Source organism: Hipposideros armiger, unplaced genomic scaffold (genome assembly GCF_001890085.2).
Source record: "Hipposideros armiger isolate ML-2016 unplaced genomic scaffold, ASM189008v1 scaffold_75, whole genome shotgun sequence".
Classification (NCBI taxonomy): domain Eukaryota; kingdom Metazoa; phylum Chordata; class Mammalia; order Chiroptera; family Hipposideridae; genus Hipposideros; species Hipposideros armiger.
Genome location: NW_017731425.1, coordinates 613,613 through 627,909, shown reverse-complemented (window position 1 = coordinate 627,909; position 14,297 = coordinate 613,613). Strand labels below are relative to the sequence as shown.

The following is a 14,297-nucleotide window of genomic DNA, read 5'->3' as shown; positions in this document are numbered from 1 at the left end:
CTGCAAGGCCTGAGGAATGTTGTTCTTTAACCTTTTATTTCCCAGCAGAAGCAAAGCAGGTGTACAGAAGCAAAAAGAGCTGTTAGCTCCTGTGAAATGGTCTAAGCCAGTTGTGACAAAACTACTTCTGCAAAATATTCTTAATATTTCTGTTGCAACCCATTTCTTGTAAAGCTAGGCGTTTTATTGCCTTAACGGGAAGTTCTGCTTAGAGTCCAGCTGGAGTAGCCGAAGTATGATTTTTAAAAGTGAGTCTGTCTGGCTGAGTCTGTCCGGCCTAGGGTCCGGGCCGAGATCCTTACATCTGAACTGGGGCCCTCTGGCGTCCCAAGCCAGCTCTTAACCAACACGCCACTCGGCCGGCCTAAGGCAGTCTTAAATATGAGGTCGTCACCTATTTTTTCTGAAGAAAAGATCTGAACAAAATTTTTGGCTAATTTGGAAAGTAGATAAAACAGTCCATTTATGGTATAAATTCATCAAGATTTCTTCCTCATTCTTAGCTAATGGCTTTGTTTCCTGTTTGCTTGAGAAAACAGAAGCAGCAGAAGAGCCCTCCACAAATTCCCTCCACTACATCTACCCAGTGCCAGCATCTGTCACCATATAGGCTTATCTGATTTTTGTATTATATTCCTCTTGTGCCTACTCAAGATCATCACCCTAGCAGTTTTCTTTTTCTTTTTTCTGCATCATCAATTTTGTCTTCTATACTGGATCATTTGCACCAGTATAATGTAGTTATTTTTCCCATGAAAAAAAAATTCTCTTTGACCCTTCTTTGTCCAGCATCTAACACTCCATCTCTTCGCTCCCCTTTACATCAAATCTTCTGGCCATACTCACTGTCTCCAAAACCTCTTCTTGGAGTCTTTTTAAAATCCATCCCACAAGGCTTTAGATTCTACCACTCCACCAAAACTGTTTTTGTTAAGGTCACTAAATTTGCTGAAATCAGTAGTGACCTCTTAAAGTTCCTCTTACTTGACCTACCAAGAAGTGTTAGTTCATCTTTCTTCAAGAAGCCCTTTCTTACCACTCGCAGGTCACCAACCTCTCATGGTTTTCCTTCCACTTTGACTGCTTCTTCTAAATCTTTTTTGTTGGTTCCTCCTCATCTAAATACCCTATACCAAATCTTTGCACTGCTTCTGTGTATCACAACCATGGCAACCTCGTCAAACCTGATGATAATTCCCAAATATCCAGCCCAGACCTCTTCTTTGAACTCCGGGCTGCTACATACATGACAACTCCACTGTGTTTTAATAGACGTCTGGCACAGCTTAATGTGTCCAAACCTGAAATCTAGATCTTCCCCCACAAACCTCCCTGCTGATCTTCCCCTCTCAACTAATGGAAACTCCCCATCCTCCCTGGGATTCATATCAGAAACCTGGGAGTCATCCTTGACTTCTCTTGTTTGCTTAACACCCAATTTAAATGCCAAATGCCAGAATTATGTTGATTCAACCTTCAAAATATATCCAGACTCCAACCTCTTTTCAGTACCTCTAGTTGCTACCATCCTGGTCCAAGCCGTCATCAACTCTCCTGTGAATGAGTCCATGAACCTCCTCACTGGTCTGCTTCTGGCCTTGCCCCTAGTCAGTCTCTTCGCAGCAGGTAGCCTGAGTTAAGTCTTCTGCTCAGACCTCAGGTGGCTTCCCATCCTGCTTAGAGTAAAAGCCACAGTCCTTACTGTAGCCTGCAATGCCAGTGAACTATCATTTTACCTGTCTATGGATCTTTTTTTTCATTTCTACTGTCATATTTTTCATATTCAAGAGCTCTTTTTTGCTCTCTAAATGTTCTTTTTTTAAAATAGTATCCTGGAGGCTCATAATTTTTTGAGGATAATGTGATTTGTTTTTAAGATTTTTGTCCATATTGTCTTTTTCTTTTGAGCTCTTTTTTTTCTGTGTGCTTTTGGTCACTGTCTCATGTTGAAACCTCCCCTCAAATGTCAAGAGATCCTTATATTGTCTGTTCACATTTGAGTTAGGCATTAAAACGCTAATTTTAGAAACTTTTATATGTACACATAAGGACTTGCACATCAAAGGCTTCACTTTAGGCTTTTGAAGTAGAGAGCAGACCTGCTTTCCGTGGAGGACCTCCTGCTGTTGGTATCTGCAGGCCTTTTCCCTTTGGTTGATCAGTTTTCCCCAGAGGAGAGGAATCCTCCAAACTTTTTCTGGGGTGGGGTGGAGGTGGGTGTCAGTGGGTTAAGCTTGGCTTCAAGTTCAGTGTGTGGACTTGTTTAGGACCCTCTCCAGAGCTCTGCCTGGGATTCTAGAGTGGGGTGCCCCTCTGGTTAATCCTCTCCAGAGACAAACCTGAGTTCCTGCTTGGGCTAATAACAAGATCCAGGGGTGAAACTGCTTCGTACACACAGGCTTGCAAATAATTCTGTATTTCATCTCCACCCAGCACTTCCCCCTTTCTGATGCCTCTCGTTCTCATGCCTTTCTGGAGTTTGTGCCACCGGCTGTTTGTGTCTTAACTTCCCCACCACAGGGCACTGCTTCTCTGCTTTGTCTGATCTGTTGATACATTTGCTACTCACCTGCCTGCTTTCCATTGTCTAAAATGTTTTGACATCTCTTGTCTATCATCATCGCTCCTATTCTCTGTCTTTGTGGGTGCACACCTTTTGACATGTATTTGCTGTTATTTTAGCGGGGTTTTGAGAAGGGAAGGAAGTAGATGGATAAATAGTAGATGGTAGAAGGAAGTAAATGTGCCAGTGGAGGTAGTTCTTTCCCAGTAAATGTTTTAAAAAAATTATGAACAGAGCTGTTGTTAAAAAAATTTTCGGGCCGGCCAAGTGGCTTGTTGGTTAAGAGTTGGCTTGGGAGTGAGAGCTCTGAGCAGCAGGGCTGCCAGTGCAGATCCCACATGGGCCAGTGACGCTGCGCCCTCTACAGCTAAGATGATGAACAACAGCTTGACCTGGAGCTGGGCTGCCGTGAGTCCCCGGCGACAGCATAGGCTGCAGTGGGGCTGCCGTGAGCTGCTGTGAACCTTTGTGAGCCTCCTTGAGCGGCTGTCCAATGGCCAGCGACCGATCTGCCTCACCTGGGAAGAGCGCAATGATAATACCAGCATGGGCCAGTGAAGCGACGTCCTCCACAACTAGACTGAAGAACAAAAGGACAGCAACTTGTCTGTTCCCCTTCCCCCAATTCCCCAATAAAATCTTAAAAAAAAAAAAATTTGTAACAACAGAAATGTGTAATGTAGGAAACATCAGTCTCTTACAATCCCACTCTGAGAGAGAACCACTGGTAATAAATAGTTGGGTATTTTGGAGATTTTTTCCAGGCTTCATACATGTAATACAATCATTTATGTATGTACGCACATATATGTTCATATGTATATGTAAAAATATGTGTGCACAAGCATTTTAAAATATATGTAGTTGGCATATATCAATTCCAACATCAGTACTGGGAATACAAAAAAATATTAATTTTTATAAAATGGTATATTATACATACTGTGAGGTAACTTAATTTTTTACATAACAATTTTTTGGGGCATGTCTCCATTTCAGTATCCTTAGCTCTGCTTCATTCATAAAAAAAAAAAAAAAGACTGCATAGCTTTGACTGAATTTAACCTGCCCTCTTTTGATAGGCATTTGTGCCATTCTTTATGTTATTATGACTAATAAAGAGGTAAATTTCTGTATGAATATCTTCGCAGGCCAGTTTATTTATTTATTTATTTATTTTTATTTTTTTAAGTTTTAAGTGGGTGAGGAGGAGGTACATGTTAGTAACCTGCAGAACCATGAAAAGAAATTCAAAGTGATTGACAGGACCAGAGTTCTTGAGTTATGAATCGCTTTGACAGTGCCTTGTTAGCATCATGGTGCTGCTCTTCTGGTTTTTCTCTTGTTACCTTTTTCTCCTCTTTATTTTCTCTTACTTATCCTCTGGCCAGATTTCAGTTAAACTAATATGCTCTATTCCTGATATGTACTAGGAATACCATTAGGCATTGGCTTATTTTGTAACTTTTACTCATGTAAACGAGAAGCGAGCTAAAAATTTTTACTAATCAAAAATATTTTTTAGTATGGTGAATGAAAAAAATTGAGAATGATAATTCTCAACTCACTGGTGGTATTTGAAAAGTCAGAGTTTTATTTTACTTTAACATCTTTAATTGGTAAGATCTGTAGTATAAAAATTTTAAGCCTCATTTCTAGTTTCAATAGCACTACAATTTTAATCTGAAAAAGTTGAATATGTCTATTTTCAATCTATTTTGGTGTTATCAAATCATGAGCCACACTTTTCTATGAGAAAGCAATGGCAGTATGAAACCGCAAGTTGGGTATAGATACCAGCTGCAATATCATCATGTATCTCTGTTTTTTTCATTGCTGTAGGTTTTACTATGAGCAGAGATTACTACGGAACATCTTTGAAGAATGGAAAGAACAGTGGTGGGTTTCACATCGAGAGTGGAAACTCTGTGTTCGAGCCGACTGTCACTACAGGTCCGATTTCATTTATGTTGCTTCAAGAGTACTGATACAGGTTATCAAATAATTACTTGTTGGCATTTTTCTGGTCAAAGTGAGAAAAGTTCTGAATCGTTTTCTGTTTTTCTTCAAATGTAAGCAAGATCAAAATACTAAATTATACCCAAGCACACGTGCACGTGAGCGCACACACCCATAGAGATACTCCTCTAATTCAAGTAACCATTATGTGTTGGTCATGCTAATGATTTGAATAGGGTTTTCTCCCTGACTTTCACTTCTGTATAATTTCTAATTCTGGGAACATTCTATTCTTTAACAGAAGTTGTTTTAATTTATACTGATTGTAGGAGAAAATAATATGCCCAATATATTTTACACATCATATGTTGAAAATGGTGTTCACTCATCATAATCACTTATTTAGGTTCTTTAGGGCAAGGGTTCCAATTTATGTATTTATATATCTCAGATAAAATAGACATGTTGAATAATTCTGATTAGCTGGTAGAGCATGAAATCAAGTCTTAGAAAGTGGGCTAGTGAAAACATGGAGGGACTGACAGTCTTAACTGTCTAGTGTATGCATGATCTTAATGTGTCTAGTGTATGTATCAACAAGGAAAAGAAAGAAAGTGTCATTGACCATGTTTTAGTGCAAAGGAGAAATAATGTTTTACATAGTGTGGATATTAAGGTGATTAAGATATGACTGTCATTGCCAACATCACAGCTTTGTGGATGATGAAGGTGAAGATATTCTCAGAGATGTAAAGCCTGTTTTTCTTCAGTGACACAAGTGTGGAGAACAAGTCTCCGTCAAGGACAATAGGTTTCACCAGGATTGTATGAAATGGAATTTTAGTTTGGGATGTAGATATGAATTTTTTTGTGTCAGAGGTGTTAACATCTCCTGAGTACAGAACAGACTGGGTGTATCAGATTAGGAATTGTTTTGTTTTAAAGAAATGCCATTTGCTTTTTTGGCTTCTCAGATATTACTTGTACAACCTGATGTTCCAGACCTGGAAGACCTTTGAGAATCAGCAACAGGAGGCAAGGAGCAAGTACTTGAAAGCCGAGAATCATGGTAAGGAAAGGAAGTGCCTATCTAAAGAAAATAAATGCCCACACTCACTTTTTTTTTTAAGACTTTATTTAATTTGATGGTTGCCAGATGGGAGAGAGGTTGGGTGATGTTTGAAGGGAGAAGGGATTAAGAAGTATAAATTGATAGTTACAAAATAGTCTTGGGATGTAAAGTGCAGCATAGGGAATATAATTAATTATATTATCATAACTGTATGGTGTCTAAATGGGTACTAGATGTATCAGGGTGATCACTTTGTAAGTTATATAAATGTCTAATCACTGTGTTGTACACCTATAACTAATATAATATTGTATGTCAACTATAACTTAAAAAAAAAGAGCCTTTATTTTTTAGAAGCAGTTTTACATTTACAGCAAAATTGAGGATAAGATAACAGTGACTGCTATATACCTTCTGCTCCCACACATGCATAGCCTCCCCCTTTAGCACTATCCCCCACGTTTTTGGCCCAAACATTCAGGGGAAAAAAAGCTTTCGTTTTAATTTTTTAATTCAAATTTTTATTTGTTTATGTTTAGGTGGTTGTTTTTTGTATTATAAAGGAATTTTAGCATTTATTTTTTAACATTATGATACAAGAAATTTTATGTAACAAATAATTACAACACTCAAGAACAGATACAAGGTACAAGAAATTTTGTGTACCAGTAACAAATTTACACATCACAGAAGGCCAAGAACTCCATCATTGCAGGTTTGTCGTACGTTCAACAAAACCAATTAGTGTATTCCAGGGTATTATTTTGCATATGGATATCATTATTGATTTCTAGAATTACACTTTTAACTCATAAGCATAAATAAAAGAATTAAAAACATTTATGTAGATATGGAATTACTACTGCCCATGTATAATGCGCATTCTTCTTTTTCCCCTACAGATTTAGGTAAAAAAGTACACATGCACGGCAAAACATGGTATATAGATTCCATGGCATTTTCTCTGCAGACAGTCATCTATTTGTGAACAGAGACAGTTTTATTCCCTCCTTCCCAAAGCTTTTTTTTTTTTGCATCAGCTAGGGCTTCTAGTACAATACTGAATAGGAGTGGTGAGAGTGGACATCCTTGTCTTATTCCTGATCTTAGGGGAAAAACATTCTGTCTTTAACCATTAAGTATGATGTTAGCTGTAGATTTTTGTTGATGTCCTTTATCAGGTTAAGGAAGTTCTCTTCTATTCCTAGTTTTCTGAGCATTTTTATCATTAATAGATAGTTGACTTTGTCAAATCATGTTTCTGTATTTATTGAGATGATTATGTGCGTTTCTTTCTTAGTCCATTAATATGATGAATTATATAGAGTGATTTTTGAATTTTGAATCAGCCATACATTTCTCAGATTAATGCCACTCTTTATATATTGCTGGGTTCAACTTGCTAATATATTGTTGAGGATTTTTGCATCTGTGTTTATGAGGGATATTGGTCTATAGTTTTTGTTTACTAATGTCTTTGTCTGGTTCTGGTTCAAGGTAATACTGGCTTCACAGAAAGAGTTAGGAAGTATTTCAGTCCCCTTATGTTTTCTAAAAGAGACTTGTAGAATTGGTATTATTTCTTCTTTAAATGTTTGATAAAATTGTCCAGTGAAATCATCAGGGACTGGAGTTTTCTTTGTTGAAGAGTTCTAAACTTGGCATTCAATTTTTTTTTTAAGGCAGTAATTTTTTTTTAAACTTTTTTATTGGGGAACAGTGTGTTTTTCCAGGACCCATCAGCTCCAGTCAAGTAATTGTTTCACTCTAGTTCTGGAGGGTGCATCTCAGTGGCCCATGTGGGGATCGAGCTGGCAACCTTTGTGTTAAGAGCACTGTGTGTGCTCTAACCGCCTGAGCTAACCGGCCACCCTGAATTCAAATTTTTTAATAGATTTAAGACCATTCAGATTATCTATTTCTTCTTGAATGAGTTTTATGTCTTTCAAGGAATTGGTCCATTTCAAATATGTTGTCAAATTTATGGGCATAGAATCATCTGAGGTATTTTATTATTATAATTTTAATGTCTGCAGGGTCTGTAGCAATAACCCCTCTTTCATTCCTGATATTGGTACTTTGTGTCTTTAGCCTTTTATTCTTGGTCAGTCTGGTGAGAGCTTTTTCAATTTTATCAATCTTTTCAAATAACTGGGTTTTGCAGTCATTGATATTTTCTATTGTGTTTCTGTTTTCAAGTTCCTTGATTTTTGCTCCTATATTATTATTTCATTTCTGCAAAATTTGGTTTTATTATGCTCTTCTTTTTCTACTTTCTTAAGATACAGTTCACCTTGTTGATTTGAGACCTTTCCCTTTTTACTAACATAAGCATTTACTGCTGTAAAGTTTCCTTTAAGCACTGTTTTAACTGCATTCCACAAATTTTAGTATTTTGCAGTTCTGTTTTCATTCAGTAAAAATTGTTTTCTAATTTCCCTTAAGACTTCCTTTTTGACCCAAAGATTTTTTATTTAGAAGTGTGTTTAGTCATAATATTTGGGATTTTCCAATATCTTCCTAGTATTGATTTTTTAGTTTATTCCATTCTGATCAGAGAACAAGACTTAGATTTTATTCTTTAAATTTGTTAAGGTTTATTTTGTGGGGCAGATAATGCTCTATATTGTGTATATTCCGTATTTACTTGAGTGAGTATTCTGCTGTCTTACATTGTTATTTGTATAATAATAAAAAATACAACCACGTTACAGAGTAGAAGGAAAAGTCACTTAGACTTTTAAGATAAAAAGAGTTATTTCTGACATATAATATTGTTTCAGGCCATGTCCACAGACCCCAGGGAGTGTCCATTCACTCTCGCACTATTAAATAAAATGTCTGGGGGGCGGCCGGTTAGCTCAGTTGGTTAGAGCGCAGGCTCATAACATCAAGGTTGCTGGTCCTATCCCCACATGGGCCACTGAGATGCACCCTCCACAACTAGATTGAAACAACTACTTGACTTGGAGCTGTTGGGTCCTGGAAAAATACACTGTTCCCTAATAAAATTTTTAAAAACAAACAAACAAAAAAACTGCAAGTACTTTCAGGGCTTAGGGAAGAATTGTTCTCAAATTGTCATCACAATCATGGTAGAGATGGTTAATGTCAATTCCTGGTTTCCACACTCAGAAAATATTGGAAACACTTCATAGATAAAAATCTCATTTACTCTTAGCAAACATACATCTAAGGGAGGCACCATTTTACAGATAAGGAACTTGTGCAAGGTTACTTAGCTAATAAATGACATGGTCAGTATTCAAACCTGGCTTGTCTTACTCAGGATCCCAAACTCTAAACCATAGCACTATACCACTCCTTGTTGCCAGAGGTGTGCTGATTCCTGAGGTCTGGGGTAGCTTGAGGAAGCTACCTGTTAAATTTTCCTTTATATGTATATATATATATATATATATATATATATATATATATATATATATATATAATATTATATATAATAAAATATATTAATATAGTTTTTATATATATAAAATATATATATATATATTTTAAGATTTTATTGGAGGTTTGGGTGAGGGGAACAGCATTGGAGAATTGGGGAAGGGGAACAGACAAGTTGCTGTCCGTTTGTTCTTCAGTCTAGTTGTGGAGGACGTCACTTCACTGGCCCATGTTGGTATTGTGATCATTGCACTCTTCCTGGGTGAGGCAGATCGGTCACCGGCCACTGGACGGCTGCTCACGGTGACTCTTGGCAGCTCACACTGGCTGCCAGCCACTCATGGTAGCTTATGACAGCCCACTGCAGCATCACTGCAGCGTACGCCATCGCTGGTGACTCACGGCAGCCCAGCTCCAGGTCGAGCTGTTGTTCACCATTTTAGCTGTAGAGGGCGCAGCATCACTGGTCCTAATGTGGGATCCAAACCGGGGCCCTGCTGCTGAGAGTTGGTGTCCTAAGCCGAGTCTTAACCAACGTGCCACTCGGCCAGCCCATTTTCCTTCATATTTTGAGTCAACTTGTCAACAACTGTGAAACACAGTATAGCTCAGTCCTACTGACCATATTTTGGAGAATGTTCTAAAAATGGTTTACATAATTTAATCTTCTCCTTTGTGTTCTAAAAAGAAAATAAACTTACTTCATTAGTGACGACTTTCATAATAAAAATGGAATTTACTGCAAAGGGACACCTATGGCCCGTTGCACCTCCAGAGAATTCTCTTTTCTCCAGGATCATTACGGTCCTTTTAATTGTGTTTCCTAAACAGATACAGATAATATCCTTTCCTTTTGTCTTGTTTATGATACTTTACAATTATTGTTTCAAACAGCAAGTTTTATAACATTTTGTCTTCTCTCTCAACTTTATATTTTGGAAAATTTTACATATTTATAAAATTGGAAGATAGAATAATGAACCTCCACATACACCACCCACCCAACTTCAACAATCACCAGCTCACACACATCAACTCACTGCTCTGCTTCTTGTGTTATTCACATCATTTCACCTGTACATATTGCATAGTATATGTCTAAAAAAAATAAGTGCTTTTAAGAAAAAGGATTTCTGAACAGTGCAGTGTGTTGATTTTCCTTTACATACTTTGTAAATGTCATCGCTTATATAACCCTTCTGCACAATGTACATGCATCCTTATTAATTTCGTAGAACTTCACAACTTTTTCAGCAGGGGGCACTCGAAGCCTGGAGGATTTAGATATTCAGAGGGATGAGTACAGAGAGCCCATGAGCTTTTATCATAACCCAGAGTAATCCGTTTCCCCATACCCCTTTTTGAAAATCTCTTTGGTGCATCTAGATGCAAAGCAAAAGATGCAGCAGGCCTGGAAGTCCTGGTTGATCTATGTAGTTTTTCGAAGGACCAAACTTCAGATGCAGACCAGCGCCCTGGAGTTTAGGCAGCGGAGTATTTTGTGGTGAGTGCACTCAGTTGCCCTACAGATCAGCTGTCATTTTACCTCAACCTTGCTTTATGCTGTTGGAAAGCAGCACAAAAACCCACCTTAAAACAGTTTCGAACATAATGGATACCTAATAAATACTTATTGAAAACTTGTTCAACTATAAGATCAGGTTTTCACATAATCATAAAAAGCACTCATTGCTTCTTATGCTAAACCCTGTGTTAAGTTTGTGTGTGTGATTTTTTTTAATGCAAAATAAATCTCATTTAATCCTTAACATAAACTATAAAACAAGTACTGTTATTGTATAGATTAAGATAATACAAGTCTCAAACAGGTTGAATAACTTGCCTGAGCTCATGTAAGTTATTTAAAGTAAAAAAACTTTTGAAGTTATCTAAAATTTATTCAGCAAATATTTAAAAATTCTTAATAAGTATGCAATTCTACTAGAGTCTACAGGGGGAATTTTAACATAATTTTATTTATTCAATGTATATTTATTAAGGACTTAAAATGTTCCTGGTACTACATTGGGTGCTGGGGCTGCATTCAGGGAATGCTAAGTGATTAAAAAGATAGCTTGAGACTCTGAAAGGAGTGATGCAGCTAACATGACCTAGATAGGAGGAAAGAGAGATTTGGGGGGTGGGGGGGTTTAGTGACCAGGCAAATAGAGTGTTTTTGTAGAATAGAGGTTGCCAACTCTTATTTTCTTATTACTATTTTCCTGTAGCAAATTAGAAAATAAGCAGAAAAGAAACCAAGGCTGGAATGAAACCTGGGCAGGACCATAGAAAGGGAAGAAGGGCTCCATCAAAACTGGAAATCTAGGGCCGGCCAAGTGGCGTGGTGGTTAAGAGCTGGCTTGGGACACCAGAGGGCCCCAGTTCGGATCCCACTTATGAGGGCCAGTGACACCGCCCTCTACAGCTAAGATGCTGAACAACAGCTCAACCTGGAGCTGGGCTGCTGTGAGTCGCCAGCTACGGCGTAGGCTGCAGCCCCTGCTGCAGTGGGTTGCCATGGGCTACCGTGTGTAGCCAGCAGCCAGTGTGAGCGGCCAGCAGCCACAGTGAGCAGCCGTCCAGAAGCCGGCAACTGATGTGCCTCACCCAGGAAGAGCTCAATGATGGTGCCAGCTTGGGCCAGTGAAGCCATGTCCTCCACTACTAGACTGAAGAACAAAAGGACAGCAACTTGTCTGTTCCCCTTCCCCCAATTCCCCAGCGCTGTTCCCATCCCCCTAATACGCCAATAAAAATATTTAAAGATTTTAAAGATTTTTTTTTTTAAAAAGTGAATGGTAAAAAAACTATTTAAAAAAAACCCCAGGAAATCTGAAAGTCACTTTTTTTGCAGATTATTCTGTGAACTCCTGATTTTTTAAATGTTGGCAATAATAAAAAAAAAAGAAACCTGTGTAGGCCAAATAGAGTATGTCTGTAAGTGCCTAAGGCTGGATTTGAGCTTAGGAACCATCAGTTTCCAACCCATAATTGGCAGCTCTAGGATTGTTTCTTTTCTTTTTTTTCTTTTTTAATAGTTTTTTGTTTTGTTTTGTTTAATTGGGGAACAGTATGTTTCTCCAGAACCCATCAGCTCTAAGTCAAGTAGTTGTTTCAATCTAGTTGTGCAGGGCGCAGCTCAGCGACCCATGAGGGGATCGAACCGGCAACCTTGGTGGTAGGAGCCCTGTGCTCTAACCAACTGAGCCAACCAGCTGCCCCTACGACTTTCTTTTTTTTTTTTTAAGATTTTTATTGGGGGATGGGGAACAGACAAGTTGCTGTTCTTTTGTTCTTCATTCTAGTAGTGGAGAACGTTGCTTCACTGGCCCAAGTTGGCACCATCATTGCGCTCTTCCCCGGGCAAGGCAGATCAGTCTCCGGCTTCTGAACGGCCACTCACAGCGGCTGCTGGCCGCTCACGCTGGCTGCTGGCTACACACGGTAGCCCATGGCAACCCACTGCCACAGGGGCTGCAGCCTACGCTGTCACCGGCGACTCAGGGCAGCCCAGCTCCAGGTTGAGCTGTTGTTCAGCATCTTAGCTGTAGAGGGCAGTGTCACTGGCCCTCATATGTGGGATCCGAACCGGGGCCCTCTGGCATCCCAAGCCAGCTCTTAACCACCACGCCACTCGGCTGACCCTAGGACTGTTTCTTGATTGTACTGTTCAGCAGTGACTCTAACAGATGTCAATCTAGAGATGGTACCATGAAGGAATGAGAGCTGAGCTGAGCTGAAGGTCTGAGGCCCAACTCTCACCACCCTTCTCTTTTCCAAGTGGCTGTTTTCTGACTGGTTCCATCTTCCATTTGCTCTTTGACAGGGTATGGTGGAGTAAGTGGAGGCAGCGACTGGGACAGGCCTGTGTGGGCCGTGCTCTCCATGCCTCAGCTGTCAGGCACAGGGCCCTGAGCCTCCAGCTGCAGGTGAGTGCCGCAGACTTGAGTTTTGGTGTCCTCTGTCCATGTCGTCAAGCCCACACCCACAGAGGATGGGGTCAGACTCCCATGCAGAAGGCCGGCCATCATGCTGCTGCTTCTCTGCAGGTCCCTCTCGGCTGCTCAGGGGACAAAGCAGGGGTTGGGAGGCAGAAGCAACACGAAAGACCGGGCTCGTCAACAGACAGAGGCTGCTATTAGGAATGTACTAGATTTGATTGTCAGTGGTTTGTAGAGAGCATCAGCTAATTGGAGAACTGGAAAGGGATTTATGAATTAGCTACGAATATGTTTAAAGAAACAGTATATTCTTTATTTCCTCATTACGATTTTTCTATAGCAAATTAGAAAATAATGAGGACAGAAAAGAAACTAAGACTGAAAAGAAAACCTGGCTTCTTTTTTCACATAATTTTGCTTATTTTAGAGGTTTCTTTTGGGAAAGTCAATAGCTTCTGGTCAGTACCAAAACTATGCCGTGGTGATGCTTTCTTATGGCTTTTGATAGGCTCTCTGGATTTCTGTCACTTTTTCGTGTCTATAGGACCACCAAGTCAGTTACAGAGAATACAACAGGGGAGAGAAAAAAAAGAAGTGCCTGTTACTATATGTAGGAGTAACATCTTTTTACTCTGACAACATTTTGCATCATCCATGCAAGTATATGCAGTATATAGAGAGCACATGCAAATATCATATACAGTCATATAGATTGGGGTCAGCAAACTAGTCCACACGTCATATTTGGCCTGCTGTCTGTTGTTGTAAATAAAATTTTATTAGGACATAGTTACACCTGTATAATATACAGCCTCATATATCATATAAGGCTGCTTTCAGACTACAATGGCAGAGTTGAGTAATTGCAGTGGACACCAGGTAGCCTGCAAAGCCTAAAATATTTATAATTTGACCCTTTAAGAAAACATTTGCTGATCTCTGAACTCATAAGGTCTTCTGTGGCAATAGCAAGGAATCGGAGGTCTTGCCAGGAATAACAGTAACACCACAGCAACAGCAATAGCATTCATTGTGGTCTTACCTGTGCTTGGTGCTGACTAAGTGCTTTACATGCATTCTCACTTAATTTTCATAATTCTTTATTTATTTATTTTTTATTAGTTTCAGGTGTACAAAACAATGTTATAGACATTTACACCCCTCACAAAGTGGTAACCCCTCTCCCCCAATCTACTACCCCTCTGACATCATATATAGCTGTTACAATTCCATTGACTCTATTCCCTATGCTGTACTCCACACCCCATGACTGGGTGTGCCAAAAAAATGTATACAAGTGGACACTGGTCAACATTGCTTAAGCAGTAGTTCACCGTAATCAGAAGTGTCTGGA

General features: G+C 39.2%; 1 protein-coding gene across 22 annotated transcripts in view; it reads left to right on the top strand.

The window, feature by feature from the left end:
• SFI1 (SFI1 centrin binding protein) overlaps positions 1 to 14,297 on the top strand; it is a 107,791-nt gene that overhangs the window by 27,875 nt on the left and 65,619 nt on the right. For 21 of the 22 annotated variants that reach the window (XM_019643059.1, XM_019643056.1, XM_019643055.1 and 18 more), the window contains 4 exons: positions 4,406 to 4,516; positions 5,497 to 5,591; positions 10,389 to 10,506; positions 12,829 to 12,931. In XM_019643059.1, coding sequence (XP_019498604.1) covers positions 4,406 to 4,516; positions 5,497 to 5,591; positions 10,389 to 10,506; positions 12,829 to 12,931 — 427 coding nt within the window. Of the gene's footprint in view, positions 1 to 4,405; positions 4,517 to 5,496; positions 5,592 to 10,388; positions 10,507 to 12,828; positions 12,932 to 14,297 lie in introns of those variants that run through there. The other variant, XM_019643071.1, reaches the window with a different exon arrangement.